This window comes from Trachurus japonicus, chromosome 13 (assembly GCF_045865225.1).
Source record: "Trachurus japonicus isolate A0001 chromosome 13, Traja_1.0".
In the NCBI taxonomy this organism is placed as follows: Eukaryota; Metazoa; Chordata; class Actinopteri; order Carangiformes; family Carangidae; genus Trachurus; species Trachurus japonicus.
This window is the reverse complement of record NC_140919.1, coordinates 22,916,996-22,943,826: the sequence shown is the minus strand read 5'-3', so window position 1 is coordinate 22,943,826 and position 26,831 is coordinate 22,916,996. Positions and strand designations below refer to the sequence as shown.

The 26,831-nt window shown below is 41.1% G+C and overlaps 2 protein-coding genes and 1 non-coding gene across 3 annotated transcripts; 2 read left to right on the top strand and 1 right to left on the bottom strand.

Moving 5' to 3' along the window:
* The first annotated feature begins 5,784 nt into the window (after positions 1 to 5,784).
* LOC146975958 (uncharacterized) lies at positions 5,785 to 8,718 on the top strand. Its single transcript, XM_085794444.1, has 3 exons — positions 5,785 to 5,816; positions 6,796 to 6,872; positions 7,030 to 8,718. The coding sequence occupies exons 2-3, from the start codon at positions 6,865 to 6,867 to the stop codon at positions 8,567 to 8,569; spliced, it is 1,548 nt and encodes a 515-aa protein (XP_085650570.1). The 5' UTR covers positions 5,785 to 5,816; positions 6,796 to 6,864; the 3' UTR covers positions 8,570 to 8,718.
* A 1,443-nt stretch (positions 8,719 to 10,161) lies between these two features.
* On the bottom strand, positions 10,162 to 10,280 carry LOC146975957 (5S ribosomal RNA). The gene has a single exon (XR_015037525.1). It is a non-coding gene; the product is annotated as a 5S ribosomal RNA (ribosomal RNA).
* A 6,097-nt stretch (positions 10,281 to 16,377) lies between these two features.
* Positions 16,378 to 26,239, top strand: gdpd1 (glycerophosphodiester phosphodiesterase domain containing 1). Its single transcript, XM_085795444.1, has 11 exons — positions 16,378 to 16,620; positions 17,431 to 17,577; positions 21,301 to 21,343; positions 21,711 to 21,846; positions 22,899 to 22,944; positions 23,184 to 23,305; positions 23,652 to 23,741; positions 24,000 to 24,133; positions 25,265 to 25,324; positions 25,575 to 25,626; positions 26,078 to 26,239. The coding sequence occupies exons 2-11, from the start codon at positions 17,442 to 17,444 to the stop codon at positions 26,210 to 26,212; spliced, it is 954 nt and encodes a 317-aa protein (XP_085651570.1). The 5' UTR covers positions 16,378 to 16,620; positions 17,431 to 17,441; the 3' UTR covers positions 26,213 to 26,239.
* The last annotated feature ends 592 nt before the right edge of the window (positions 26,240 to 26,831 follow it).

Genomic DNA, 26,831 nt, shown 5'->3' with positions numbered 1-26,831 from the left:
TGAGCGAATCCAAATCCTCTGGTAAGTCCATGGAGACCAGATGATCCTTAATGTTTCCGGACAGCCCCTGAAAAAATGCATCGGCTAACGCACAGCATTCCATTCACTCTCAGCAGCAAGAGTACGAAAGTCTATGGCATAATCTGTGACCTTACGTTTGCCTTGCCTCAGTTTGATGATTGCTCGGGCAGCCTCTCGACCAGGTGAAGTGTGTTGAAAGATCTGTGTCAGCGCCCTGGTGAAGTCCGCGAGTGAGGCACATGACATGGCACGGCGGCTCCATTCAGCCGTAGCCCAGGCTTCAGCGCGGCCAGACAGGTGGGAGATGATGAAAGCGACCTTGGAGCGCTCAGTAGGAAAGGCTGCAGCCTGCAGTTCAAAATGGAGTTCACACTGTGTGAGAAATGGCTTGACATCACCTGAGTCTCCTGAGAATCTCTGAGGCCGAGACAACTGGGGACATGGTGCTGCAGCTGCATCAGGTGGTGGAGCGGCAGCAGCCAGGATGGGCGGTGGTTCCGGCCCAACATTTGGCGCAGCTACAGGGAGGGCTGCGTTGTCAAATCTCTCCAGAAGCAAATTAACCTGCCCGCCCAGAGATTGCATCATTGAGTCCTGCCGTGTGGCCAGGTCTCTCAGACTCGAGCACAGGGTAGCAAGCTGTTGCTCCTGCTGAGCTAGCTTCTGGCCCTGAGCTCTAAGGGCATTACGAACCAGATCTGTGTCGGCTGTGTCCGTCATGGCCAGTTCGTTCTGTCATGAACTCCAGAGCGCAGAACTGGTGGACACAAATGCACAACACAGCAGGTTCGGACAAGAAAGGCAGGTTTATTACCAGGCAGGGTTCGGTACACGGGCAGGCAGTCAGATCCAAAATTGAGAGGCAAAAGGCAGGTCAAAGGGGCAAGCAGGGTCATACACGAAAACAGGCTATGGCTTGGTCTATGATAAGAGCTGGGACGAGGACTGTGAGGTACAACGAACTGGCAACTAGACTGAGACACACAAGGTAAAGTACAAGAGGTAATGAGGGAAGATGGGAAACAGGTGGGGAGAACAATCAGGGAGCAGGTGTGACAGGACGGGGGAAGGGCGTGCAGGAAGTAAATCTAGAACAGAGACAGAGGGTTAGTGATTTCAAAATAAAACAGGAAAGACAAGACATAAACATGAAATGTGCAATAGCAAACAGAAACTTGACAGACATGACATATTTAAATACATCTAATAAAGTGAAACACACAATTATTCCATCATAGAACATGAAAACATCTCAAATTTCCAAATGTCTCATGTCTTTCATTCACCAACATTAATGAATTATTAAGTTCTACCATGAAGCTCTAATTGTTAATCAATGGAAAACTATAGTTGAAGATGGATTATGTGAAGTGAATCTCCTGATGTAGTTAAGTTTCCCATCATTCCTCTGTGTGTGTGTGTGTGTGTGTGTGTGTGTGTGATCTTACCTGTGTTGTTGGCTTCAGGAAGCTCTGTGATGCTGAGGAGGAGAAGGAGCAGGAGGAGTGGAGGGGAGCCGGTCTTCACAGCTTTTATACCTGCAGGAGGCGTCCACTCTGTGCTCACATGATTTTGCACAGAAACTGCAATTTCAAGAAACCTCTCAAGGATGATGCAGTCACCAAACCAGCTGAGCTGCATTAGAATTACCATGATGTGTGGCACTTCATTTTATACAAAGGACATAACACAACCTACATTAACAGCACAGAACCAAAATGAAAACTCATTTCTAATCTCTAACTGTACTTTTACAGACTAACTGTAATTTTATATGTATTTCTATACTGTAATTTTACCAAACCAACATAGAGGCTATTTAAACAAAGTAACAAGAAGATTACACTGATTCACTTTTAATCCTTTCACGCATGAATTATGAAAACCTCAATCAGGATTTGTTTTCCTGTGTGTTTTTGTTGCTCTTGGGGCACAAAAAAAACTATATTTGAACTTTATTTCATTTTTTAAAAATCCAGATTTCTCAAAGTTGAATGGACAACATGCGTTTGTGTTGTTATGTTTTTAACTGAAAATACACTGTATTAATAATAACACAGTAATAAGGCAAGGCAAGGCAAGGCAATTTTATTTGTATAGCCCGTTTTTACAAACAGTTTGTCTCAAAGGGCTTTACATGGCATCGTAACAACATCCTCTGTCCTTAGACCCTCACATCGACTGAGGAAAAACTCCATGGAAACCCTTTTAACTCTTTGACTGCCAGCCATTCTCACAGCAGCTTCCTCCAGCTTGCCAGGCATTTTCCAGCTTTTTGACTGATTTCCGTAGACCCACCATAATATTATGTACTGTTACTACATACACATTCAACCCATCAAAGGAAAGAAGAGGGTCTCTAGTTTCCAGCAAAAAAACCTGTTTGTTTCTATCTTGTTCCAGTCTTGTGAAATTGACAGTTGAATATAGGTTAGTTTAGCCCAAAATGCCATTTTGGCACCAAAATCTTGAGAAAAAGAGGTTTTTGTGTCGGCTGTCATTTTCAGGTGAACCAGTACAATTGGCTCCTTTATATTTTGCTTTAGTGACGCCTCAACATCTGTACAGTTGTTCTCTTGTAAACAACAACTAAATCAACACTGACAAATGACTTTTGATGACAAAAGACAAAATATTTAGCTACTGACACACACTTCTGCAGCCTTTTTTCTTTCTTTTCTTTGAGTTACAACTTTTTCTTTCCTTTTTTTTAGTGTGTGTGCGTACGTGACGTGTGCGTGTGCATACGTGTGTGCATACGTGTGTGTGTGTGTGTGTGTGTGTGTGTGTGTGTGTGTGTGCGTGCGTGCGTGTGTGTCTGTGTGTGTGTGTGTGTGTGTGCGCGCGCGCGCGCGGATCAGTTCGACAGGTTTTTGTAGCCGAAACACGGCGCTTTAGATCAGATCTGGCTGGCCAGCTCGATGGGAGGGCTGGGTGGCAGACTGGGTGGCAGACTGGTCCATGGGAAGGAAGGGGAGGCCGGTCTAACAGCAGGGGAAGGGGAGGGAGGGGGGGGCGATGCAGGCGGCGGCTGGTGCAGAGAGATGGAGCTCCGGTGGATCTGCGGAAACACAGAGAGAGTGCGAGACACCAAGGCCAAACTACAAAGTACAGCAGAAAATGACAGTTCAAAAGGAGAGGAGAGGAGAGGAGAGGAGAGGAGAGAAGAGGAGAGGAGAGAAGAGAAGAGGAGGAGAGGGCTCTGTGTAACCAGATGTGTCCCCAGCAGTCTAAGCCTATAGCAGCGTAGCTATAAAATGGTTCAGAGCTACCTGAACCAGCCCTAACTAAAAGCTCTGTCATAAAGGAAGGTCTTAAGTCTAGACTTAAATGTAGTTAGAGTGTCTGCCTCTTTGACCCATGGAGAGAGCTGGTTCCACAGTAAAGGAGCCCGGTAACTGAAGGCTCTACCTCCCAGTCTGTTTTTAGAGATACTGGGAGTCACTAACAGACCTGCATTCTGGGAGCGGAGTGCTCTGGTAGGACAGTAAGGAATGATTAGTTCTTTCAGATAGGTTGGAGCTTTATCATTAAGAGCCTTATAAGTCAGCAGAAGGATTTTGAAGTCTATTCTAAATCCTACAGGAAGCCAGTGGAGAGAAGCAATACAAGCAATACAGTAATAACTGTGGTAGAAAATATTCATCTGGTGTAGTGAAGAGAGCAAACCCTCTACACCTACGACTGCCTCTGACCCTACACCCCACTAGTTTGGCCTATTGATCTTTTCCCCTCAAAACGATGGCACTCACTGGTATTATGGTGCTACTTTCACCAACAAAGCACCTCATCTCTGTCTTCATCTAGGTAATTAAAGGACAATTCCGGGCAAATTCAACTCGGGGGTGTATTTTCCTAACATTTTACAGTGTCACTGTCTAAAAGAAGCAATCTGAAGATTTTCAGTTTAATTGCTCCTGTTTTGCGGTAGTTGTGTCTGTCCCCGCATCGCCACGGCAGCAATGAATGGGAGCGGATGCAAGTTCCGCTGCTTAGGCTGTTTACATCCCTCAAAGCCGTAATTTTTTTCCACAGCCAGTGTCAGATGGCTACTCAAACATGCACCGAGAAGTTTATTTACTTCAAGCAAGCCGACATGTTTGTAAAACTAGATCCAATTCAAAGTCTCTCGGAGTCTCGCGTGAGACCCAAGTTGCCGTGCTCGGTGTATTCAGGTGCAGTCGGAAAGCTACCGTTTGTGTCATAAACACAGGAATATCAACTCCTGACTTGCTTCAAGTAATAAAAAATTCTCGCCGCATGTTTGAGTAGCTACCTGACGCTGTCTGGAAAAAATGTACACTTCAAGCAAGTCAAGAGTTGATCAACTTGTTCAAAATGATCAACTGTCATTGAGCAAATAATTAATGATTATAACTTTTCATCATATAATTGGCATTGCAAACATGAATAGTTTCCCTGATACCTCTGACATTGTGACTGATATGTAAGAGTGTTTTAAAAATCCATTTAGCTTTAGAGAAATAATGAAAAATCAGAGTGAAACAAATCAGATGAATGATGTTTTGATGTGATGTGGCAGTATTTTATATATCCATGTTTTCCCGGTGATCACTTGAGCTCAACAGGACTGAATAGACACTATTAATAAAAGCTTTATTCCCAGTGTCCTCTGTCCATATATATACATATATATACTGGAGTGGTCCAAGAAATGGGCTATATAAGTGCAAGTCCATTTACCTTTACTGTGGTTCTTGAAAATACTTTATCTGAAATAACTTTTTGGGTGTAGATACAATGTTTCATTGTATTTTATAGTGGTCAAGAGCAGAGCAGGATATGAAGGCCTACAGGATAGTGGAGCAAATACAGTACCATCTGAGTCAAGTGAGGATGATGCTAGTGGTAGTGAAGATGATTGAGGAACAAAGGTATTGATTGACTTAACAAGAGACATTAATCCTCAAGAGACAGGGAAGTCCTATTGTCACACATATGAGTGGATTAACAAGAGACATGTGACTTAATTACCTAGATGAAGACAGAGATGAGGTGCTTTGTTGGTGAAAGTAGCACCATGAGTGCCATCGTTTTGAGGGGAAAAGATCAATAGGCCAAACTAGTGGGGTGTGGGGTCAGAGACAGTCATAGGTATAGAGGGTTTGCTCTCTTCACTACACCAGGTGAATATTTTCTACCACAGTTATTACTGTATTGCTATGTTATTACTGTGTTATTATTAATACAGTGTATTTTCAGTTGAAAACATAAACGCATGTTGTCTACTCAACTTTGAGAAATCTGGATTTTAAAAAAATTAAATCAAGTTCAAATATAGTTTTTTCATGCCCCAAGAGCAACAAAAACACACAGGAAAAAAAATCCTGATTGAGGTTTTCATAATTCATGCGTGAAAGGATTAAAAGTGAATCAGTGTAATCTGTTACTTTGTTTAAATAGCCTCTATGTTGGTTTGGTAAAATTACAGTATAGAAATACATATAAAACTACAGTTAGTCTGTAAAAGTACAGTTAGAGATTAGAAATGAGTTTTTCATTTTGGTTCTGTGCTGTTAATGTAGGTTGTGTTATGTCCTTTGTATAAAATGATGAAGTGCCACACATCATGGTAATTCTAATGCAGCTCAGCTGGTTTGGTGACTGCATCATCCTTGAGAGGTTTCTTGAAATTGCAGTTTCTGTGCGAAATCATGTGAGCACAGAGTGGACGCCTCCTGCAGGTATAAAAGCTGTGAAGACCGACTCCCCTCCACTCCTCCTGCTCCTTCTCCTCCTCAGCATCACAGAGCTTCCTGAAGCCAACAACACAGGTAAGATCACACACACACACAGAGGAATGATGGGAAACTTAACTACATCAGGAGATTCACTTCACATAATCCATCTTCAACTATAGTTTTCCATTGATTAACAATTAGAGCTTCATGGTAGAACTTAATTCATTAATGTTGGTGGATGAAAGACATGAGACATTTGGAAATCTGAGATGTTTTCATGTTCTATGATGGAATAATTGTGTGTTTCACTTTATTAGATGTATTTAAATATCTGGTAAATTCTTCAAATATTTCTTTTTTCAACTTCATCCATCGCCAGCACCTCTACAACCTACGGTGTGCGTTGTTTCTCATCTTAAAATTCTTCAAATATCCCATGAAGTGAAAAATGTATTTTCCAGCTTTAATCCATTGTTCATTTATCTGTTGATATAGCCTATGTCAAAAATGCCTAGTTTTTTCCCCTCACATCAGAATCAATGTATTCAAATGTTTGGTGACTCATGTGCACTCAATTATAATAGTTTAAAGTAGAAAATCCACATTTTGACCATGAAAACTAAAAAGAGCTCATAGTTAAAGTCAGAAAACCACTTGTTTTTTGTTCTTCAGCTGTTTCTGAAGAGAACATCCACCAAAACAAACTTGAACTGTTTCATAGTAAAAACCAAAAGACAATCTGACACCGACTGTTTGTGACACAAACCTGAACAAACACATTTCTTTATTCATTGAAATGAAGTGTGTATTATCCAACACAGTCAGACTGAGAACCTCCTCAGCTTCCTTTACCTGTTTTACTGTCTGGTCTTTTCTCTGAGAGTCATGAGCTGAGAGGAAACACAGTTTACTGATGAAGTGACTGAGACCAGATCAGAGCAGCTCCAGGTCTGAAAACAGCTTCACATGGAACTGGGAGTTGGTCCGCTCCATTTTCTTCTGTCCTGTTCTTTCCTCACTGATGAACCAGTCTGTTGTTCAGCTTTCACTGATTGTTTTTCATCTGATGCAGAGACCAAAGCCCAGACACCATCACATCTGTTTCACCTTCATCGCGTGGAGCTCTGCACCAGGAATCACTATGGCAACGTGAGTAACACCACAACACACAAACTACTCAGGAAACTGAGGAGACGTCACATCGGGGACAGAACAAGGACAAGAAGACCTGTCACCTTTGACACTCAGTCGTCATAAAGATGTGTTTCTCTCTGTGGTTTGAACTTTATTCTACTTTCCTCCACAGGAGCAGTAACGTCTCAGAGAAATACAAGGACATCATCTCCAAATATTCTCGGATCCATTCAGGATCTCCTGTTCTGCACCAGCTGAGACCAAAGGAAGAGAAGATAGGAACTCTGACCAGAAATACTGTTGGTGAGAAGAACCTGGACAAAGTGAACAAAACCATCTTATTGGTTGGTGAAACAGGAACAGGAAAATCTACTCTGATCAACGCTCTGGTCAACTACGCCATGGGAGTGACGTTTAAAGACAACATCTGGTTTGAGATTGTAGAGGACGAGAAGAGAAGTCAGAGCGAGAGTCAGACATCAGATGTGGTCGTGTACGAGATCTTTGGTTTTGAAGGTCAAACTCTGCCCTTCTCTCTGACCATCATTGATACTCCTGGATTTGGAGACACCAGAGACATAGAGTGTGACCTCAAGGTCAGTGACAGATTATTGGACTTGTTCCGCTCAGAAGAAGGAGTTGAAGAACTCAGCGCAGTGGGTCTGGTGATGAAGGCGTCAGATAATCGTCTGAGTGACCGACTGAAGTACATCTTTGACTCAGTGATGTCTCTGTTTGGAAACGACATGGAGAAGAACATCGTGGCTCTGATCACACACTCAGATGGAATACCACCTGAAAACGCCTTTGAAGCTCTCAAAAAAGCAAAAATTAAATGTGCTAGAGATGAGGAGAATGAACCTGTTCACTTCCTGTTCAACAACACACAGACCACACAGAGAACAAAGGAAACAAAGATGACTTTAAGGTTTGCCTGGCAAATATCCATGGAGGGACTGAGTGGATTTAAGGATGTCTTTGAAAAAACTGAGGCTCAGAAACTGGAGAAAACTGTGGATGTGTTGAACGAACACATTAGACTGAGAGAATGCATCCAGGTCCTGCAGGAGAATATTGAACTGAAACAGACTGAGATCAGACAGACTCAAGAAGGTCTGAAGAAACATAAAGATAAGATGAAGAGAAACGCAAACGTCATTGTAGAAGTTGATGAGGTCTACAGAGACAAAGAGGAGAACTTTGGGGGTATGCGGTGGTTCCTTGGTTGGAGTGGAGCTGTGACCTGTAACATCTGTAAAGAGAACTGTCACCATCCATGTACAATGGCCTGGTATCCCAGAGACTGTGACAAGATACAAAAAGGACGCTGCACTGTTTGTAAAAATAAATGTCCTGTATCAGATCATGTGAAAGAACAACTGATCTATGTGAACAAGACAAGAAAAGTTAAGATGACCGAACAAAACATGAAAGACAAGTATGAAAAGAACAAAACTGAAAAAGAGAAGAAGTGGAGTCTCCTGGAAATTCTAGAGGAGGAAATGAAAGATCTGACGGCGGACAAAGATCAGTGTCTTGAGGAGGCCTACCACCATCTGATCAGACTGGATGAGATCGCCCTGAATGTGGATTCAGCGTCCACTCATGTCCACTTGGACTTCCTGATTGAGAAGATGAATGGAGACACAGAGAAGATCCAGAAACTGAAGGAGATGAAAGGACGAGTGGATGAAAGCACATCAAGGACTTAAAATGAACTAAGTGAGAAGAACACTGAGGTGTAGACTCCTAGTCATCATGTTGGTGATAAAGAAATCAATCAACTGATGCATCAATCGGCCACGTGCTTTAATTCCATAACATTAACTCTAAGATGAGCTGAACCACAGTGTTGTTGTCATGTACAGTCAGAATTAAAAAAAAAAAAAAAAACCTGAAGGTTGAATTTTTTCCTTTTTCTTCTTTTGATGATACAAAGGATTAAATGTAACAAGTAATAATAATGTGTGATGAGTTGCTTATTAACTGAACAAGTGTAATCTACTTGTCTCTGTGTTTAAACAGGTCTGCTTGGCAAAAGGGCAGTTATGAATGAAACTGTGGTGGTGACGCCCCCTGGTGTTTGCTGAGTACAGCAGCCCTTCCCTCCCTGATGTTTGCCTCCTCTGTGGTTGTTGTTTTATTGATTGTTGATTTATCTTGATGCTGTATCAGTGAAGCAGCCACATTGGAGTGAACTGACTGTGGTGTGTTACTGAACATGAAGTCATGTCCTGATTGATGCCGTTTTCTGTGAATCCTCAATAAAACCTGAGCTTGATGAAATGAGTTTGATCAGAGTCTTCATTGGATCATCAGCTGCTTCTTCACTCTGTTGAAGCTTCTGCTCAACTTCATTCAATAAATGTCTGTTTGTCTTTGTTCCTCAAACACTTTATTGTGACTGAGCAGAGAAACACACTCCACCATCAGAGCTCATGTTCAATCCAGCTTCATCACCAACTCTCATCCGGTGTGTATCTGCTGGTTTGTGTAGTGAGCACTAGGTGGAGCCAACACTACAGGACTGAAGGGCTGATGCTGTGTGGACTGAGCTCACTCTACTGAACTCAGGTCAGTTTCACTTTGTTCAGGAAACAGCTCTGCTCACACTCGTCAACCATCGACTCTCAGCTGCTTCAGCTACACACACAGTGGTTACACACAAACATTCAACTTAGTCTGTACGTTTACAGTCAACTTTATATCAGGAGCAGATTAAAACAGCTGGAGCTCATCAAAGTGCTGTCTGTCCATCAAAGTACAACAAATGTATAAAAGAGGAAAAACACAAGATAGAAAGTATAAATTGTGTATGTAAACACACTAAGAAGATGAATATTTGGCAAATGTCATTGAGCAAATAACAAATGATTATTATATAATTAGCATTGCAACATGAATACTTGAACTGTTGACATTGTGGCTATGTAAAAGTGTTTATTTAGCTTTAGAGAAATTATGAAAAGTCAGATTTCAAAGAGAGACAAATTCTATTCTATTCTAGTAACCTATTTAATTTTAAACAGATCAGGCCATCGCTGACAGTAAATGCGGCCAGAATGTTTTTGCATGCCACAATTTTTTCCCACATTGAATATTGTTTGTTCGGGTGTAGAAAAGTGAGTTTGTTGTGATTATTAAAGTGTTATGACACAAAAGTATTGTTTTTTGCTTTCTGTTTGGGGCCGACAGTGCAAAGAGGTTGACAGTATAACTAGGCAATTTAAAAAATAAAAAAACAAGTAGGCTATTTGATGAATCAGAGAAGCAGCGGTCAGTGCTGTGTTAAGAAAAGTGCAAAAGCTTACAGCACCCGGTATTCCCAGGCGGTCTCCCATCCAAGTACTGACCGGGCCCGACCCTGCTTAGCTTCCAAGATCAGACGAGATTGGGTGTGTTCAGGGTGGTATGGCCGTAAGCGAGAGACTAGGTAACAAATAGCCTCTATAAACTTTATGATCATCGGCATTGTTGGGACACAGCCATAGACTGTAAAAAGAATGGACGTAGCACCCGTGACGTCACCCATTGGTTTGGGGGAGTCTGTTTTGTGCCGCTACTACGGGGGTTTGAACCGCGCCATGTTGGATTTGACTTGCTAACGGCCGAGAACCCGCCCACTGGCCTCGAAGCAGTGGTCTCCGGACCTGTCACTCAACGTTTCTGCGCCCTAATTGGCCAGAATTTTAAACCTAATAACAGTAAAACGGTAGAGTTAAAAAAAAATTCACCCCCCTCAGAGTGTGTGCGGGGGTAGAAACTATCGGTTGAGACCAAAAAACGTAATGGTACCAGGCTTTTAACATGTTTATTGAGGATGTAAAGTCGGCTATTTTAACATGGGGTCTATGGAGAATGCTCCCTTCTGGTACCAGCCCCCAGAGGAAGCCGAGGGGATTGCAGTTTTTTGAACGCGGAAGTGAGCTTCAATTCTCAGACCGACAGCTGCCCCCTTGGACACAGCCCAGTCACCATTTTGTCTCCCAGACAAAGGAAAGCCATTGAACTCAGCCTCCCAGCATCCTTCACCTCTTTCACACCGAGGTGTGGAATCCCCACTACTGACCCCATTGGTCACTGTATGGCCCAGGACCGTTGAGGTCACAGGCCATATAAAAGGAGAAGTGCCCTTCTCCCCTCTCTCTCTTCTCTTGCCCGCTCTTCGACAGAAGCTGCTGCTCCTCTGAGCTCCTCACCTGGAGCTACTCCACAGCTCTCCAACCTCCATGAGGCCTGCACAAGGCAGATGCCTCCACTGGTAGCGACCTGAGTGCCTACCAACGGACTCAAGAAAAGGAACCAGCTAGCACGACGCAAGGTCTGCTAGTTGAGCTACGGAGCCACAACGCCAAGCAGAGCAACCAACCAACTCAGTGCGATTACTGACGCCGACGCAAATCGTACGAGATTTGGACGGACCAGGAAGAGGAGTTTCCGCTGCAAACAAGCTTGAAATATAGACTTATCTAATTTTTTTCTGAACAATTTCGCATTTCGGGGCTTCAATACAAGACAGACATTACATACAATACAAGCAGCATGGAGGTATTTGGATGTTTTTTGGTGTGTCTTTTTGTTACGAAGAAAAGTGGTATCCATTTGCAACTGTTATATGGACATGCACTGCTACGCCGAGACCCCCTGTAACTCAGAGAAGCCACGGATAACTCTGAAACTTCTCCCAGCCCTTAGTCAACATGAGGGTGAGTAGATAATGAGTGCAATTTGAATTCTGGATGAACTATTCTTTTAAGTTAAAGCAACTTATGTGAATTCTTCTGTGAATTTCTTCCAGCCTCTCCTCCAGCTTCTCCTTCTCTATCTTTTCCGTCCTCTCCTCCTTCATCTGTTCTAGCCTCTCCTCCTCTACCTTCTCTGGTCTCTCCGTCCGTCTCCATCTCCTCCAGCCTTTCTTTCTCTATCTCTTCCAGCTGCTCCTTCTCTACCTCCTCCTGCCTCTCCTCCTTCATCTGTTTCAGCCTCTTCTCTCTCCTTCTCCATCTCCTCCAGCCTCTCTACTGTCTGTCACCTGACAAAAATATGTTGATGCATGACATATGAACAGATACATTAGGGATACAATGATCATAGAGCTTGATGGTACAGTTGCCTAAGGAAAAAAGGCTTTTCTTTCACACAATTATTATGCGTAATTTATTCCCCCAAAATATGGATGTATAAAATTACATGAGCATCAGGAATCTGAGGTTTTATTGTAGGCCTATTTTCCCCATAGTGGGGCGGATTAGCTAAACAATCGTTCACTTTGTGATAAAAGCATGAAATTTGGTGGATGTGTTGGTGAATATGTTTCAAACACATCTGGATATTGGGCCACCTCAAAAGCGCCCCCTAGTGGCCGTGGCAGCCATTTGTTATGCGAATAAATGAATGATTAATATAAACTGCCCTTTTAGTAATACCAACTGGTGATGTATTGTATATTGTTGGAAAGCCTGATTAGTCACCTTTACAACGAGATACAGCTTGTAAGGATCGTGCATTCATGGAATGAGTAACAGGGCTAAACGTGTGGGTAGCGCACCATGAAATTGGTAACTTTTCAACTTTGAAAAGTTAAAATTTAAACTATATTTAATTGCTAATAGAATGTGTGTCCTGTCATCTATTACTCTTGTCAACCCTGTTACCATAACTTCAACCCTGTTGTTGTCATTAATTTGATAAAAATGGTTAAAAAAAATAGAATTTCAACTGTTACCATTATAATTAAGACTATATATAAAAAATATTCTCAATAATCTCTAATTATAAATACTGTATATTGTAAAGTTTATGTCGGTAACAGGGTTGACAAGATTAGGAAAACATTAAAACTATAATAAAATATTAAATTCCACAGCCTGAGATGGCACAACATAATTTCTTGTCATTTTAAACTTTCTTTGATTCCTGGCTACTTGAAAAATATGACCCATTGACCCATTGACCCAGTGACCTTTCCATTTGATTCCTGGTGTCATAATTATATGAAAAAGTGTGTTCATTTGTCTTTGTATGATGTCTGGTTTAGGGGTTATGAAAATTGGCGTTTTCGCCATTCGTGCGGACATAAATTCAAAATGACCGGCAAAAAACCCCCATGGAACATTAGTTGACCCGGGCAACAAGCAAAAATCTTAAGTAGACATCTTAAGGGTCCTTAAAAACCAAAAATGTTTGAAACATATCCACCAACACATCCACCAAATGTTGTGCTTCTACCACAAAATAAACAATTCTTGTGATTTATTGAGCTAATCTGCCCCACAGGGGATGCACATTTTTGGGGTGCGCTACCCACACGTTTAGCCCTGTTGCTCCTTCCATGAACGCACGATCCTTACAAGCTGTACCTCGTTGTAAAGGTGACTAATCAGGCTTTCCAACAATATACAATACATCACCAGTTGGTATTATTAAAAGGGCAGTTTATATTAATCATTCATTTATTCGCATAACAAATGGCTGCCACGGCCACTAGGGGGCGCTTTTGAGGTGGCCCAATATCCAGATTTGTTTGAAACATATTCACCAACACATCCACCAAATTTCATGCTTTTATCACAAAGTGAACGATTGGTGTAAAATATTGAGCTAATCCGCCCCACTACCACCAATGTTCTTTATTTTTGTTTTTTAAACAGTTGCTCCCTTTCACACAAACAGGCCTCGTGCTGCCGGACCACTTGTTTACGTAGAGGCTTGTTTATCCTGTTTCATGCAGCTTCTGTTGTCTGTCTGACTTCTGCCTGATTTCACGTGAACGCAACATCAAGAATACGTTCAGATCTTTTTACAGTCTATGGTTCAGATATGCAACCGCACAGCTATGGGGTTAACTACATATGGGGCTTTAAATATTGGCTTTTATTCATTATCTGTATTGTTGAGGCTCTACAGTTACACTTTGACTTATAAAGAAGTATCTTAAGTCCATTTTCCTTTACCAAGCACAAACCCACACAAGCAGAGCGCACACACACACGCACGCAAACAGACACAAACACAAATGTTCTTGTAAATGACACCACTGATATTAAAATCCGTCTAGCTAACGTGACCCAGGCAGAACAAATGCCGAACATGTTGACAACTTACATTCGTGGTTGCAGATTCATGCACCGTGATGACCGTGACCTCTTGTCCTGTCTGACCAACGAGCAGGTAGTTTTTAAGCAGATTGAGTGACAGCGGGACAGCCAATCACACGTTAGCGAGAAACAGAAGAGCCAATCGGAGGCCGATATTCAGGTTAGAGGCGGGACTTCGGTTTTTTTCAACCTGGGCCCTTTGAGTGAAGGATAATACAATTATTGAGGTCTCTCCAGTATTGAGCCGGGCTGGCAGCCTGCAGCCCAGACAACACACTGACAGGCTCAGATAGTTACAATGAGTGTCTGACAACATACTAGAAAAGAGAAATTAACGTATGTCTCTACCTTTAGCGCCTCTCTTCTTCTGACTGGCAGTAGTCATCCCCGGTCAAAGTGGTCACAGCAGACCCTGTGGTCGGCACGGCGCAGTGCATCGTCAGGACTCAGGAGTGTCAGCATCCATTTGTAGCACAGCTAGCCATAACTTCAGCGTGTCACTGTCGAAGTAAGGTAGTGTGTGAAAGCTGCGCGAAGAATAGCCCAACATTTTGGTGCCACAATTCGGAAATGCTCGCTCTCTTCACCTCAGTCAGGTTGGTATCCCCACTGGTGTTTTGCCGCGAATTATCGCGAGATTTCTAGTGTGGTGAGATTTGGACACAGATCACAACAAACAGCGACCTCCAGCCAAAGACGGTTTATAAACCATTTATTGAATATCTTTGCTCCAGCCAATCTTTGCTCCAGCTAAAGGTAGAGAGACACGTTAATTTCTCCTTTCTAGTATGTTGTCGGACACTCACTTGTGACTATCTGAGTCTGTCAGTGTGGAAAACAATGCACGTTTATAGGGCGAACTTTGCCCGGTTGAAGAGCGTTAGCTGGGCTGCAGGCTGCCTGCCCTGCTCAGTGATGGAGCTACCTCAATAATTGTATTATCCATCACTCACGTATACAGAAAAACATATGAAAACAGGGCCCAGGTTGAAAAAAACCTTAGTTTGTGTACCATAATCATTGACTAAACACTACGGACAGCGGACAGGGACTACAGCATGTTTGAACATCAGTGCTCTGTTGTTGTTATCGGAGGTTTTAGCTTGCGTCTAGATCGATTTCTGTCTTGGCACTGGTTGTGTCCATTGCATCCTTCGCTCACCGTTGTGTTCAGAGGCGGGGGTGGTTTTATTTTGAAATATGTAACCGGAAGTGTAGTTCCTGTCAAGTCTCGCCTGCCAGACCCATAGACATATATACATAGACGCCGCATTGACTGTTGCCTTCCACTAGAGCGACGTGCCTACAGGGCGGCCATCTTGGAACAGGACTCCTGCAGTGCATTACTTCCATAGAGGTATGATGTAAAAGTGATCATAATTCGCTCAATTGTCAAGCTATTTTCACAGGGTTTGTTTGTAACAAATGTCAGACATGATAAATATGTAGATCCGGTCTTTATTTAAGTTTTTTTTTTTAAGGGTATATATTATTATATTATAGGCTATTATTATTAGTGCCTCGTGCTGGGCAGCCAGCCAGCCTCCCCTCCAGAGCTCTGACAACACACAAAACACACTTTGCTCGGCACCAGCACCGGTACCAGCAACGATGATTGCATTGTACCGGTACCGATACTGACGACGGCAACAAATTCACGTGGACTGCTCTCGGGACACAACCACAACACAGGCAGCAGACAGCTGCCCCTCATCAACCGCAGCACCAGCACCACGTAACCGGGCCGTTGCTAGGGACGCCGCTTGTTAAGCCGTGCCGGTAGTTTTCTTTTTCAGAGGTAATTTATAGATTAATAACGTCGCATTTTAACCAACATTTTGTCTCAAATGAGTTATTTCACCAGTAAGCAGCTGTGTAATAGGCGGGATGATGTAGTGAGCTGGTTAGAATGGAACCTGGACTCAGAGCTGAGGGCTTCTGTCCGTCCTGGGTTTATTTCACTATATAACAACCTGCTGCTCACTATATATTATCCTTTACTTACATCTGACCTCTGAAAAGTGATTCTACAAGATCTGTTTTTTATGTTCCCCTTATTAACACATCCATATGCGGCACCGAAGTCTGGTATATTTTCCGAAGCTTGTCTGCTGATAGCATAGGAAAAAAAAGTAAAACCAGCATTTTCAAAATATCCAAGCATCCTGTATCATACCTACATGTCTGACGTTTTTAACAAATCAAACCGTTTGGAAATCGGTCCAAAATTCAGCGAATTTGAGGTTGAGGAGTTCCTCTTTTCCCCATAGCTGCATGCACTTCTGCCGCTGTCAGTCCTGTTCCAATATGGCGGCGCGTAGTAGGCACGTCGCTCCACAGCCGATGCGGCGTCTATGTATAAATGTCTATGGCTGACACTCCTCCAGAAAAGAAGGAGGGTCTGGGACTGTCAACCCAACGAAGGAAGAACACGTCCGCGCATGCGCTTCGAGCTGACAGCGGCAGGTTGAGTGTTTTGGTTCAGACAGCTGCTGCGGTGCGGAGCGGAGGGGGAAAGCTAGTCCACTGCTGTACACACTAATGTCTACTTCATGTCAAGCAGCTCTCTGCTCTGCTGCCTGGAGACCGACTGAGTAATTCTGTGACCACCTAGGTTAGTCTAAGAAAACAGACAAAGAAAAAACCGAAACATTTTGATGACAAAGGTAAGATTTCAACCTGTCAGCTCGACTCCAGCTCCGCTAACATTAGCTCCATCTGACTAGTGCGCTAACGACGCTATTGTCTATTATTATTGTTTCTAACGGGTTGTATGTCAGGGAGAAATATAATGTTTTTTTTAATGCTAGATCAGCTGAATGTAAACCGCTTCTCCGGGCGCTGATAAGGCGGCTCAGTCAGAGACTGAGCAGTCAATGTGGCACTGCGACAATAAAAGATGAAATTTAACATTGTAAACACTCGCAGTAGGACAAAATGTGCAGTGGCTTTCTGACCCTTTGATAGGAGGATTATTTTCTGTGTGGTGCCAGTCTTCTCTGAAAGAGCAAAATTATTAATGCTGGTGGCGAAATCACAGTAGTAAAAACGTAGTCGCTTTTTATATTTTAAAATCCTCTATAAACTAATAGATTTAACTATTTGTTGAAACGATTTGTAGACCTATCAGGCAACCTACCATTAATGAATCACACCTGGTTGTTTCATGATATTCTTACATTTCTATAAAACAAATGATCAATTACTGAAAGAGAATAATCACCAGATGAATTAATAATGAAATAAATAGTTCAGAGTTGCTGCCCTATTTAGTTTTAGCTGTTGGTCAAGCTATGTAAGAAGCTAAGAAGTCTTTATTCTCTCCATTAAACATATAAAACGTTTCATTCATGATTAATCAAATGGAAAATACTATAAATGGAAGCTATAGACTCTGTTTCTCTGTCTAGTAGACACAGATCAACACAGTCTGCTTCACTGTACATGCTGACTGGGTTGTGTTTGTCTTGCTGCAGACTGATAGGAGATGTGTGCTGCTGTGTATGTGCTGTCCACGGTAACGGGCTATGTCCTCACCTCTGCCCTGCTGCTAAAATGCCCAACTCTTTTGCACCGGAAGAAACGAGAGACTTTTTGCAGCAGACACATTTCCCACCGTGGAGGTAAGTCGGTGACACTCAAAACATTCAGTCGTTTTAAGTATATGTTTACTGTGCAGAAAGTGGCTGTGTATATGAAGATGATGCAACATGATTTTTTTCATATTGTTTCGACCACTTGTGCTTCACACTTGGAGCTTGTTAATCATGTAAAGTAATGATAGAACTAGGATGGTAACATTTATTGATGTATTTGCATGGGCTCGGCTATATTGCAGTGTTTTTATGACTTTATCAGACAGGACTGTCAGTTGTTAACCTACGACTGTGTGTTTTTAGGGTCCGGGCAGCGCAGCTGCCAGGACACTATTGTATTCCTAGGAATTCTTCTTCTTCTTTCTTTCTTTCTTTCTTTCTTTCTTTCTTTCTTTCTTTCTTTCTTTCTTTCTTTCTTTCTTTCTTTCTTTCTTCTTCCAAGGAAGTCATACTTCCCATGGGTGAAAACTCACCAAACTTCACAGAAACATCCGACCCCATGCCAGATTCACTCAACTCCAAGGACATGTGCCCCCCCCCTCCTAGGGGGGGCACAATAAGCGTTTAAATTTAAAAACTTTAAAAATTCCTACCAAACCAACGGTAGATGCTACAGTGTTGAAACTTCACCACAATGTAGCCTCAATACTGCTGAAACTTTTGTCCACTTAAACTTATTACAAATTATGAAGTCCATCATTCTGTTTTTTTCAATAACTGTAAAACTTTTAAAATGTATCTCCTCCCACAATTTTTGCTCAATTGACACCAAACTTGCTACAGAGCATCTCCAGACCGTCCTCCACAAAACTTGTTTCTCGGATTTTTGATTAAGCAAAAATTGAGCCTACAGTGCATGAAAACGTTTGACTGTAAACAGTACTGTAAACATATACCATCAAATTCTTGCTAAATACGTTTTCAAACTTCCTGAAAAAAAATGACAATATTCTGGAGTCATGTTTGATGAAGTTTAGCAAATATCAGAATTTTAATTCAAAAACTGAATTTTTGAGAATATTTTGAATTCTGCTCTCATGGGAACAACTGCAGTCAATGTGAGTGTGGAATTTTTAAACATCATATTTTCTCTTATGAAGCAAAACACTTATCATTAAAAACAAATCACCAACATTTCCATGCTGTCAAGATGCAATTTATGTATTATCAGATTTTTGTTTAGATGACTGAATTATTGACATTTTGACCATTTCATCACAACAGCTGCCCGGGCACTGACTCACCTGAGTGGATAAATGAAGCTACACAGCAGGTCTCAGTACCAGCCAATTAGCTCAGCGAGTTAGGAGCTGGTTCTTGGTGTTAGAGATTGTGAGTTCGAGACCCAGCGTGGGTGATGATGATGATGACAGATCAAAATGTCAGATGTCCTCAAGCTATTTTGCTGTCTAGATGCAATTTATGTATTAACAGATTTTTGTTTAGATGACTGAATTTCTGAAATTTTGGCCATTTCATCACAACAGCTGCCCGGGCACTGACTCCCTGAGTCGATAAATGAAGCTACACAGCAGGTCTCACTACCAGCCAATTAGCTCAGCGAGTTAGGAGCTGGTTCTTGGTGTCAGAGGCTGTGGGTTCGAGACCCAGCAAGGGCGATCATGATGATGACAGATCAAAATGTCAGTTGTCCTCAACACGAAATACAAGACAATTGTCCTAATGGTGGCATCACAACAAGCCTCTAAGTTTAAAAATCCAAATAGCTTGGACTGGACCATGTGCGAAGGCTCCTAACATCTTAGAGTCACAGTAGATGTTTTACAAATACAAATCATTATTTTACCTCAAAAACTGATTTTTCTTTTTACTGTGGTTTCAAATCTGCCTACACGACAGTGAATGGCTTACTCAATTTGTGAAGCCACTGTTATACTGCCACTTGTCAATTAGCTCAGTGCGATAGACAACGGTCTTTGGTTCTAGAGGTTGTGGGTTCAATCCTCAAATGATGCAAATTGGACATTATAAGGTCAATTGTCCTGTCAATAAGCGTTTAAATTTAAAAACTTTAAAAATTCCTACCAAACCAACGGTAGATGCTACAGTGTTGAAACTTCACCACAATGTAGCCTCAATACTGCTGAAACTTTTGTCCACTTAAACTTATTACAAATTATGAAGTCCATCACTCTGTTTTTTTCAATAACTGTAAAACTTTTAAAATGTATCTCCTCCCACAATTTTTGCTCAATTGACACCAAACTTGCTACAGAGCATCTCCAGACTGTCCTCCACAAAACTTGTTTCTCGGATTTTTGATTAAGCAAAAATTGAGCCTACAGTGCATGAAAACGTTTGACTGTAAACGGTACTGTAAACATATACCATCAAATTCTTGCTAAATACATTTTCAAACTTCCTGAAAAAAAATGACAATATTCTGGAGTCATGGTTGATGAAGTTTAGCAAATATCAGAATTTTAATTCAAAAACTGAATTTTTGAGAACATTTTGAATTCTGCTCTCAACTGCAGCCAATGTGAGAGTGGAATTTTTAAACATCATATTTTCTCTTATGAAGCAAAACACTTATCATTAAAAACAAATCACCAACATTTCCATGCTGTCAAGATGCAATTTATGTATTATCAGATTTTTGTTTAGATGACTGAATTATTGACATTTTGACCATTTCATCACAACAGCTGCCCGGGCACTGACTCACCTGAGTGGATAAATGAAGCTACACAGCAGGTCTCACTACCAGCTAATTAGCTCAGCGAGTTAGGAGCTGGTTCTTCGTGTCAGAGATTGTGAGTTCGGGACCCAGCGAGGGTGATGATGATGATGACAGATCAAAATGTCAGATGTCCTAAAGCTATTTTGCTGTCTAAATGCATTTTATGTATTAACAGATTTTTGTTTAGATAACAGAAATCTGCGTTCACAACTGCTGCCCGGACACTGACTCCCTGAGTCTATTTGAGAAGACACACACCATGTTTCACTTCCAGATAATTAGCTCACTGAGTTAAGCGCTGGTTCTTGGTATCAGAGGTTGTGAGTTCAAGACCCAGCCAGGGTGATGATGATGATGACAGATCAAAATGTCAAATGTCCTCAACGCGAAACACAAGACAATTGTCCTAATGGTGGCATCACAGCAAGCTTCTAAATTTAAAAATTCAAATAGCTTGGACTGGACCATCTGCGAAGGCTCCTAACATCTTAGACTCATAGTAGATGTTTGACAAATACATATCATTATTTTACCTCAAAAACTGATTTTTTCTTTTTCTGCCTACACGACAGTGAATGGCTTACTCAATTTGTGAAGCCACTGTTGAATGCCATTTGTCAATTAGCTCAGTGCGATAGACAACGGTCTTTGGTTCCCGAGGTTGTGGGTTCAATCCTCAACTGGTGCAAATTGAACATTATGAGGTCAACTGTCTTGTCTTCCTATTCTGCTGTTTGTTGCTCAGAATTGCCTAAATTTGCCCAAAAGTAGCCCGGACCCGACCCATTGCTGCGCAGCAACTATAATTTTGTTTGTTTTTTTGTCTTGTAAGCTGTTGTGGCTGTAACAGAATCTAAAGTTTAGGAAGCTTCATACATACAGAAAGTGCAAATGAAATGTCAGCACATTACAACCAGAAGACCATGGGTGTCTCTGCTTATCTTTTACAAGCAGTGATGGCAGTTTTCCAGCTGTGGGTCCTACAGTAGTGCAGATATAAAAAATAAAAAAACACTGTCCTTTTTTTTTTTTTTTTTACATTACAGGCGCAGGCGAAAACCTGGAAAACACCATGGCAGCTTTCAAGCAGTGAGTAGAAGCCTAAGTCACAATGACAAAGCTGTTGGTTTGTTTGTTTTCGGCGTGTGAAACATATGTGGTGCTTGTACTTGTGATTGTGTCAGGTGTGTGTCATCTGACCTCATTTTGTTTGGTTTGTCTGTTTAACCCTGTATAAAAGCAATGGCAGTGGTGCCTTAGATCACTGCTCATGTTAAACCCTCAAAGATTTGTTGCTGTTATATAATATGGATTTCTCAATGGAGGGCGTAGGTTAATGATTTTTCGTGTTGATTGTCCTCAGTGGCAGCAGTGCTGAGATTAATGATAAAAGTCAATGGAGTCTTCCAGATATTGTGATAAATACTGTTTGTGCACTGCGTGTTGGTTCATGCAGTGCTGTGGATCTCGGCACAGACATGCTGGAGCTGGACTGCCACCTAACCAAAGATGAAGAGGTTGTGGTTTCACATGATTCCAACTTGAAGAGGACCACTGGCATCAATAACAAAGTCTGCGACATGGCCTATGCTGTGAGTTACTGCTCTGCAATGAGTCTTAAATCATTCCACTTTAATATCTGACAGAATATAAATAGGCTATATAAATACAGAATAATAAACACTGTTTTATTACCTCTGATTTCTCTATGAATTGTTTTACTGTCCTTTTTCTATTTTCCCCAGCACCCACAAAATGGTTAAAATGTTGATGAGTATTATCAGTTGGATAACGAAGGTCAAAATGTCCTAAAAATACTGGAGTTAAAAACTTGAAACTGCAAAAACTAAACTCAAATTGATAACTAGACTTCTGTAAATGAGGTAAAACCCTGGTGAAGCATGTGAGTTAATCAGGTGAGGTCCATACCAGGTCAGCTGATTATATCACGTGATAAACCTAAAGCCTTAAAGCAGAAATTCATGGTCAGTAGATTCAAAACTTGATTGTCTATTTGCACAGTGCTGGGAAATCCTCAACACATGTAAGTGGTCTGCTTGTGTTGAGTCTTTATAAAAACACTCAAGCAACAACAGTCACAACAGGATTTTAGTTTGACCACTAATGAAGTAGGAAACTGTCATTATTGAGTCATGTACTAAATGTACTGCTGTAGCTCTGTTAGCCCTCATTTACTAATTTGGAAATTACAACAAAAAAAAAAACTTTATTGCACTCTCAGCTGATTAATGCTGAATAAACAGGTCCATGGTTGAACCTGGCTGACCTTTGGTCCACAATTTCAATGTGTAATGAAACAAGGATTTTTTTTTTTTCTGAGAAACCAACAACAAACAAAGTCCACCAACAGAAATTGTGTGTGTTATAAGGTCAGAGGTCACATCTAAAAGCTGAATGATAGATTTGAATCCAAAACGACAGATAAGGTGGAATAGAAGATAAGCTTCTAAGACTTTGGCCTTGTGCAGTATTATTCCCATTAATCTACATTTGCAATGTCCTTGCTTGGTTCCTGTCTCTTTTACATTGACTGTCATTAAAGTTAATGGCCTCAGCAGCTGCCCTGACTGCACAGGCTGTAATTCTTCTCTGTTAACCCCAGACTGCTGTGTGCTCTTTGCAGGAGCTGCCTCCATACCTCTGCAAGCTGGGGGTAACGTTTCAGAGAGGTGAGCATCACATACCCAGTATGGGTTTTTAAATGACTGCAAAGCTAACACAACCCTCATACAGATGTGTTCAGTCAGTGTGTTCCTCTAGCGCTCATCTATATGTGATGGATTTTTATGTGAAAGAGGGAATATACAATTTAATTTTTTTGTTCATCTGCATTTCAATTGACACACTTTTGAAATGTGCTAATTTTAATCTGAAGCTGACTGTTGTTGACTCGTCCTTGTCTGTACAGAGTGTTTCTGTGAAGGAGGAGATGACAAACGCATGCCTCTCCTCAGGGACGTTTTTGATGCCTTTCCTAATACCCCTGTCAACATTGACATCAAGGTCAACAATGACACACTCATCAAGAAGGTTTGTGTGTTTTTGTGTCTGTGTCCGTGTACTTTAACCCCTATTATTAAACAATTCCCCCCTTTCTTAGTTTTCAATTTCCCATACAGTACATTTCACAATAGTTGCTATTTGAATTTTTCTTAGCATGACCTTATAAAAGTAGCATTAGTGATGATGTCATTGCATATTAAAGTATCGAAAGGTGTTGAGTAAGCAGGCAGATACAGATCCATTGTAGTCAGTTTGTCTATGCCATATTGTCTCTAATAATTGTACATAGTATTTTTAAGGATTATCTGTTAAGCAGTAGCCCACATGTCAAACTCAAAAAGTTTATATAGTAATGAGTATTTCATCCCTGCAGGTTTCTGAGCTGGTAGTGAAGTATGACAGAGAACATCTGACTGTGTGGGGTAACGCCAGCAACCAGATTGTCAAGAAGTGTTACAAAGAGGTACTTTTATATGATGACATGTATGGTATGGCCTTACTCTAATGACATTACATTTGGATGTGGAGTTTTTTTTATTTTTTTATTTTTGTTGTTATTAACAGTCAGTAGTGCCATTTTTCATGTACTGTAAGTGGCTCACTGTGGGTACAATTTAACATATGGAGATAATAAAATATTAAAAATCATCTTAAGTGTCTCTTTGAAAATATAGACTTATATGATCATGTATCCTGCTTGTATGTTTGCGTATAATTGCAGAATCCACGGATTCCAGTGTTGTTCAGTTTTCCCAGAGTATTGCAGTTGTTGGGTCTCTTCTACACTGGTCTTCTGCCTTTTGTTCCCCTTAAAGAGCAGTTCCTGGAGATCCCCATGCCCTCTATTATCACCAAGTAAGTTTAAAGAATAGGAATATAAAAGTAAAAAAAGTAAAAAAAACAGAAACACGGAGTAGAGACACAGAAAAGTACCTCAGAGACACAACATCACCACAAAGTGACGAGTTTCAGTCTGTTCTTACTCTAATGAGGAGTGGAGTCTTTAAAGGGGCCTATCGTCTCATTATTAGTTAAGGTTATCAAATGCAACATTGATACAAAACTGCTACCGTTCTAGTTTGTCTGTAAGTAGAAGTAGTTGCTTTGTGTTTTGTTTTTTTGTTTGTTTTTTTACAGAAGTAAGATCCTATATATTCACTGGTCAAGTCCAGTTCAGGGTGATTTCATTTCCCACAGATGGACCTTATGCTACTAATTGTTTTTCAAAATAAGTGACATAGTCTATACCTTCTTAAAGTCACAACTCCGGCTTCATATTAGTAGTGCAATTTTAAGAGTTACAGGCATGACTTTATTTGATTTCTTTAATTAGATGTACTTAGATTTAAGAAAGGTGTGTGTTGTACCAACTCGGTGTACCCACTGTTCATCTTTTTGCAGTGTGTCTGTTCTATCTCTGCTACCTTGTACTAAATACTGTTTGAAAGATGATCTCACTCTCTAATTAAGTCATTAAAAGAAACATTTGCACCCTTTTGCATGCCCCTAGAGGGGGGGGGTTAGTGTGCCATAAGGATCAGGGTCACAGAGCAGATTATACATACTCAACATTCATTAAGGATTAAGTTATTTCCATTATTACAGTTCTGTTGCTCTACAGTGTTTTTGTTGCACTGAATAATTTCTTCATACAAATTCGCCCCTCACAACGCTGCCGTGCCTCGACAAGTTGTTACGTGATCAGGATATGATGTTGTGTATGTTCTCTTTCAGGCTTTTTCCTTCCTGTCTACTTTAGTATATGATTTTCTTCACTTCCTAAAATGTATTTCAATCTGTCAGTTCAATTCCAAATTCACTCTTAAACTTAACCTACTGATCTATTGACCTGGGTAAATTTAACTGTATTTTATTATTCAGCACCTCATGTAATCCTATCACACATTTTTTTTCATTTGTGAATGTGGCAACCACACCAGAGCCTTTTTTGTTTTGACTCTTTTCTGTTTCTGTGTGATTCTGCAGACTCAAGGATCCTGACAGATTAACTAAGAGTCAGCGACTTTTCACCTGGCTGGCAGACACGTACGTCTCTCAATTGTCTTGGTCTTAATTTCAGAGTGGCTGAATTCATAGACATTTGTAAAATAACTGTTTTAAACTTGTTAACCTGTATAACTCGGCTTTTACAGTACATCACTTGTATTTTGTATTCTATACACATGCTGTACATGATGACATGACCAAACTTTTACAGTTCTACAACTAAACTTCGCTCTGCCTTTGTCAGACTTTTAGTTTCTTCTTGCTGAGTCATATTTTTTGTTTCTTGCAGCTTGCTGATGAGGAAAACTCTGTTTGAACATCTCACTGCCAGGGGGATACAGGTAAAACTGCCTTTATGTGCCCTCTATAGTTGTCTACACAAAATAGACTTCTATGTTCAGATGGGTGAATATTGATAAATTCGCACTATGTAGGAATAATAGTGACCAGTAGCTACTTTCCTATTAAGTCAATTTATGACTGCAATTCTTTCATTTTACTCTTTAGTGTTACATCATGGTGTTTTCCTGAATCACCTTTCCCTCCAAACATTAACTTTCCATACCATGAAACATCAGTGCCGAGAACTGTTTGTTGTGGCTGCAGTCTTTTGTGCACTAGTTACAAGCAGTTACTGGGAAATGTCAGAGTGTCCTACAAGTTCAAAAATAAACCAGAGTGGCTGCGAACACTACTGTTAAGAGTACAGTGGCATTTTAATAAACCGTGTGTGGCTCTGATCACTGTGTGTTGTGTGTGGTTTAACTGTGTGCGTCTTGCATGTGGTTTCAGGTGTACATATGGGTACTGAATGACGAGGAGGACTTCCAGAGGGCATTTGACTTGGGAGCTACAGGAGTTATGACAGATTTTCCCACCAGGCTTAAAGACTTCATGGACAAGAATGGCATTTCTAAGCTCCAGTGACCTGCCAAAATCTACCTCGCCCCTCCCCACCACCACCACCACCACCATCAATGATTATCCTTCAACCTGACTGACCTGCCAAGCCAAACCCCCCCTCCCCATTACACGTACCCACTTTTACTGCATGCATTCCAGCGGGGCTACCACTCCCACACTGTGTTTTACAGTCCGTAGGGATCTCCATCATGTTCTGCATCCTGCACTGGTTTTTTGACCTGATAACACACACTTTTGTATTTTCAGCCACACAAAATAACACAGAAAACACCCATGCTGTACGTTGGTTTCTTTATTATCCCACTGCACACCACACATCAGTTTGAGATTAGCATTACACAACCAGTTGATCCTTTAAGGTATGACTGTAAAATGGGACAAAATGGGCATTGAAATATGCTGTTCAGAAGTCTTGAATAGATCTATGGCTTTTGGCTTGAAAATATATTTTTTAAGTTTACTCAAGTAAAGAATTTATTTAAGCTTTTTTACTGCCTTCAAGTAAATTACAATTTGCAGTATCACTGCATTGTGTATTGTGCTAGTAAGAACACCAGCAGATGCAGCTTGATGTTGATATGTAATGATAATTTACCAGCTGCTTTATAATATTTTGTCATCC